Genomic DNA, 4,801 nt, shown 5'->3' on the forward strand with positions numbered 1-4,801 from the left:
CACAATTTTTGCCTTATAAATAATGACGTTGCTGAATCATTACTAGATGTTAATGTTGAAAGAATCGATAGAATGTAAGTTCTTAGAAGACCTGACGACAGGAATATTGCAATTGACAAAAGAAATACCATAATGATGCAATTGTCAAATAGATAGACATAAACATAGATAGACAAATACATGTAAGGGTATCAAACATAATTAAATATATAAATGTACTTTCTATTTTCTCGTAATATCTTTATTTTCCTTTATTCGAACGTAAATAATGTTTTATAGTACACTCAGTAGGAACTTTAAAAATATATTAAACATTTAATACTTATGTATTAATCAGCCTTATTTCAAACGTATAACTTGTAATTTACGTAAATTATATTCCACATAACCAAAAAAAATAAAATCTTATTTCGCAATAATTAACCAAAATAATAAGTAATTTGTACTGCGATAAGTATTCCCTTATACATAATAATTAATCTGATTGTGAGTCAGAGGACTCAGAGGAATATTTTCTTTTCTTATTTTTTTTAGGAGCTTCCGATTTATTTTTAAGAGCTTCTGATTTATTTTTAGGAGCTTCTGATTTAATAAGAGTTTTTAACACACTTAAGAATTCACCACGCTGTTCTAATGTTTGCTTTCTCAACTTGTTTTGCTCTTCTAACAATGTTTCAAATTTTTTAAAGCGCTTGCTTTCAATTTCTACATCTTGTTCATGTAATTGTTTTAAAACTGTGCTTACAGAATCTACCTTTGGTCTTACTGATTTCTTAACGTTTTTAAAAATACTCGGTCTACTTACATTAGAATCTATGTTTTCTTTTATATTATTTGACTCATTATCTACGTTATCAGGAAAGTTATCAGTTTCATTGTTATTAATGGCTTCACTACTTTTTGTTTCAATGCTGCAAGTGTCAGAAGCACTTGCTGTAGATACGTCATCTAATGAATCCAACAAATTGACTGGTTGACTACTGTGTTTTTCCCCAATAAGTTCGTGCATCTCATCAAAATACTTTGGTGGCTTTTTCTTTCCCGTACCAGTAGATTTCATGTAACGACAATGTCCATGATACATTTTCTCTAAATTCCGCCAGCGTTGATGACATTTATCAGCAGCTTTTTTTCCATAAGTAAGTAAGTAACCAGTTTTTTGCATTTCTGTTGTTATATCAGCCCAGATCTTTTTTTTGGGATGCATTTTGTCATTAAGAAAATGTAATTTGGATTGTACAATCTCCAGTAGTTTTACAGTCATTTCATGAGTAAATCCTATAAGCGTTAAAATATTTGATATTGTTCACACATATTTGTAATAAACTTTGCGATACAAAAAGTAAATTTTACGTCAGATATATATTATACTTACTATCTTCATTTGTTGCGCTCATTTGTCCTTCACTCTGTGGTTCAACGGATTGCGTTACATCTTTTTCTATTTCATCTATAAGTGTAAGACAAAAAGGTAATAGGAAAAAGTTTCATAAAGTTAATGTTGCAATGTTTTTACAGTTTTATTAGTAAAATAATGATATATATGAGATTATTAATCAAATATAATCGTGAAATAGTTACTTGTATTTTCATTTATAGAAGCTTCATCCAATGTGTGTGGTTCATTATCAAAGACTGCTACATCACCTGCTGTAATAAATATTATATTTAATTGTGCGACATCTTCCCAGATAGCAAAACCTATGCAAGCAGATTCTGAGCAATTTGCAATGAATTTTTGATGGCAAATAGGCAACAAATCTTACATAGAATCTGTTCTATCTGACGATGTTGCCAAACTGCCATCAGAAATCTCACAGTCTGCTGACATGCTATGCTAGCAGATTGACAGCAGAAATCTGAGAAATCCGAACAATGTCTGTAGATCTGATGGCAGACTGGTGGCAGAAATCGAGCAGGTCTGCGTACAGCAGGACTTGGTCTGTTTCTGCTATCAATCTGTCGTCAAATCATATCAGCATGCTCTGTCGACAGAACATGAGCTTTTCTATGGCTTTATTGTGGGATCCTGACTGTTGCAAATTTGCTAGCTAACATTTTGCTTACTGCGCGTCAATTTAAACAGATCTTATCTTTAAAATAATGAAAGTATAATTATGTACAACATTTTACTCACTTATTTTGCAGTAATATATATTTCTTCCCTGATCATCCACGATCGGTTGGCCATGGTCGTTCGTACATAACTGAAAATCTCTTTCACCATCCATGATCTGCAAGATAATATATTTTTTATTTTAATAAATATATTGCTTATTATTTTAATAAATCTTGATAAATAACAAGTGTTGAGTAATACAATCTTTAAATACACTACATACACTTATACTGATCCTTATTTAACCTCTAATTGCAGTAGCTGTTGACATAACACACACGTTGCTTACAACTATTTATTTTATAAATTGGCGCGTATTTGCTACGTACCACAGACTTGGAAAAACTACCCTGCTTCAGAGCAGGGTATAGCGTGGTATCAACCAGAGAGATACCAAAATGAATGACCACGCCTTAACCACAAAGTACCAGTGTCGCCAAAACGGTCTGGTGCAGTTTGGTACACTTTGGTACATATACCAAACGATCGCCAAAAATTGCCTTATACTAACCGGGAATGTTATTTGTAAATGTTTATAGAATTAATTATAATTGTGATAAGCAGCTTTACTTACAACTTGCATGAAAGCTTCTTGATCAGTTTTTAGCATATCTTCAAATTGTCAATGGAAGATAAAGGGATGAGATATTGTCCAATCTTTGTATCTTGTACAATACTTTCCTTAGAATATTGCTCAGCCTCGCGGCCCGAGTACATCAAGAATATGTTCGATCCTTATTAATACTTTGGTATATTTTTTTTCTTCTGCAAATTTCTCTCTTATATAGGTCGAAAAATAGATCTTGAATCACCAGCTACCTATTTACAGCACATTAGATAATTGCACGGTTCTTATCATTAATATGCAAGATTTAGAATATAATAATTACTTACCCATATAAAAATGTTGTATACAATTAAAAGCGCTCGACAGCGCACAAGCGCACAAGCACAAACGTACGTATATATGACACACTCACACATCATACGTATATATAAGATAATGCGACTACAGTCTCCAGAACTATTACTGCTTCCAATTGGCTGTCGCAACAAGCGTGCGTTTGCTCATGATCTCGACGCACTCAAACAGCTGAAAATAATCGGCAGTAAATTGCAAGAAAATAGCAAATAATTCCACTATATAGTTTCTACCGATACCCAAAGAACGTTATTTGTAGTTAACCTGAATTATAGGTTATATAGATCATCATATCAGCTACTATTCATAGCACATATGGTTAATTGAGTTCTTATTATTAATATACAACTTTTCGAATATAATAATTACTTATATATAAATATACTGTAAATAAAGAGCACTCCGCACTGCTCGATCCACACGTGTGTATACGCACTCACGCATCGTACGTAAATGTACGCATCATGGCTGTCGCGATGAGCGTTGGGCACAATATAAAACAATAACATTCTAACAACAGAAAATTAATATACTACCAACGTTATTTCCAAGTCCAAATTACAAGGAATTTTGAACTGTTGCATTAATCTCAAATAAATGTCAGAATAACATTTGAAAAATATTTTCTGTAACGTTTTTAAAATATTTTAACAACATTCAGAAAAATCATATTACGAAATAATATTTTTTAAATATGTGTATAATTATTAAAAAACGTTTAAAAAATACACATAAAGTCAATATTTTTAAACGTTAATTTAATGTTTCTTGCTTACTGGGAATATGATAGGTTGTTGGAAATTACAGGGCAACATGACGGAAACAGTTTCTTAATTCAATAAGTTACCAAAAACCTGGCAACATTTTTAAGGAAACCGTTGCCGTTAAAAAAAATAAAAAAATAGTAAAATTTCTATTCTAACATAGGCCTAGTTTACACCGGACCGTTTGATACGCGTACCAAGTACTGTATCCGTATCAAATCTCGGGTTATCCCGGTGTAAACCGGATACAAATTTAAAACGGATACAGTACTTGGTACGCGTATCAAACGGTCGTCGGTGTAAACTAGGCCATATTTAAAATTATATTTATATTAAAATATTTTAATAATAAATAATGTATAATTAAAAAATTGCAAAAAAAGGAAAGATAAATCTTACATACTTAAAATGTATGTTAAAATGTTACAAAATAACATATGTCTCAACATATGTTTAATCTTCCTTTATATATTTACAAGAGTAATTTTACACAAAAGAGAGACAATACGACACTTTTTGGATCTTATTATAGAAAACAAAATGGAAATAAATTTATGAATTATAACAAATAAAATAGAGAAAGTAACTTCGTGTATTGTGTATAAACTATCTCACTCACACACACACACACACACACACACACACACACACACACACACACACACACACACACACACACACACACACACTTGCAAATTGCATCGCGAAATGAGGGACAATAAGCTTCTATACAAGTTTGCTGTACAAGTTATCGAGAATATCACAGTAGTAATGCAATAAGTCGTACATAGTTAACTATTTTTATAATTTAAAAAATGTTCCGAAATAGTTTATCTTATATAATAAAAAAAAGATATGATATTACACAATAGAAACCCACACAGCACATAATATTGCAGAAATATTGCAGTAATATTGCAATATAGTGGAAATATTACGTATTACAACGAAATATTTCAGAAATATTACTGATGTATTACACGTTTTTAAATAATA

General features: G+C 31.2%; 1 protein-coding gene across 5 annotated transcripts; it reads right to left on the minus strand.

Moving 5' to 3' along the window:
- Positions 1–287: 287 nt before the first annotated feature.
- On the minus strand, positions 288–3,600 carry LOC112466080. 5 transcript variants are annotated; one of them, XM_025033966.1, is made up of 8 exons: positions 3,411–3,600; positions 3,014–3,212; positions 2,694–2,938; positions 2,449–2,625; positions 2,138–2,234; positions 1,582–1,650; positions 1,376–1,450; positions 288–1,278 (listed from the first exon to the last, which is right to left on the minus strand). In XM_025033966.1, exons 5-8 carry the CDS (start codon positions 2,229–2,231, stop codon positions 476–478), a joined length of 1,041 nt encoding a protein of 346 aa, XP_024889734.1. In that variant the 5' UTR covers positions 2,232–2,234; positions 2,449–2,625; positions 2,694–2,938; positions 3,014–3,212; positions 3,411–3,600; the 3' UTR covers positions 288–475. The 5 variants fall into 5 exon arrangements, with proteins under 5 accessions (XP_024889734.1, XP_024889732.1, XP_024889731.1 ...); XM_025033964.1 differs by having other exon boundaries at positions 3,306–3,600; XM_025033963.1 differs by having other exon boundaries at positions 3,281–3,600.
- Between the last annotated feature and the right edge of the window lie 1,201 nt (positions 3,601–4,801).

Source organism: Temnothorax curvispinosus, unplaced genomic scaffold (assembly GCF_003070985.1).
Source record: "Temnothorax curvispinosus isolate PA1 unplaced genomic scaffold, ASM307098v1 QBEX01015809.1, whole genome shotgun sequence".
In the NCBI taxonomy this organism is placed as follows: Eukaryota; Metazoa; Arthropoda; class Insecta; order Hymenoptera; family Formicidae; genus Temnothorax; species Temnothorax curvispinosus.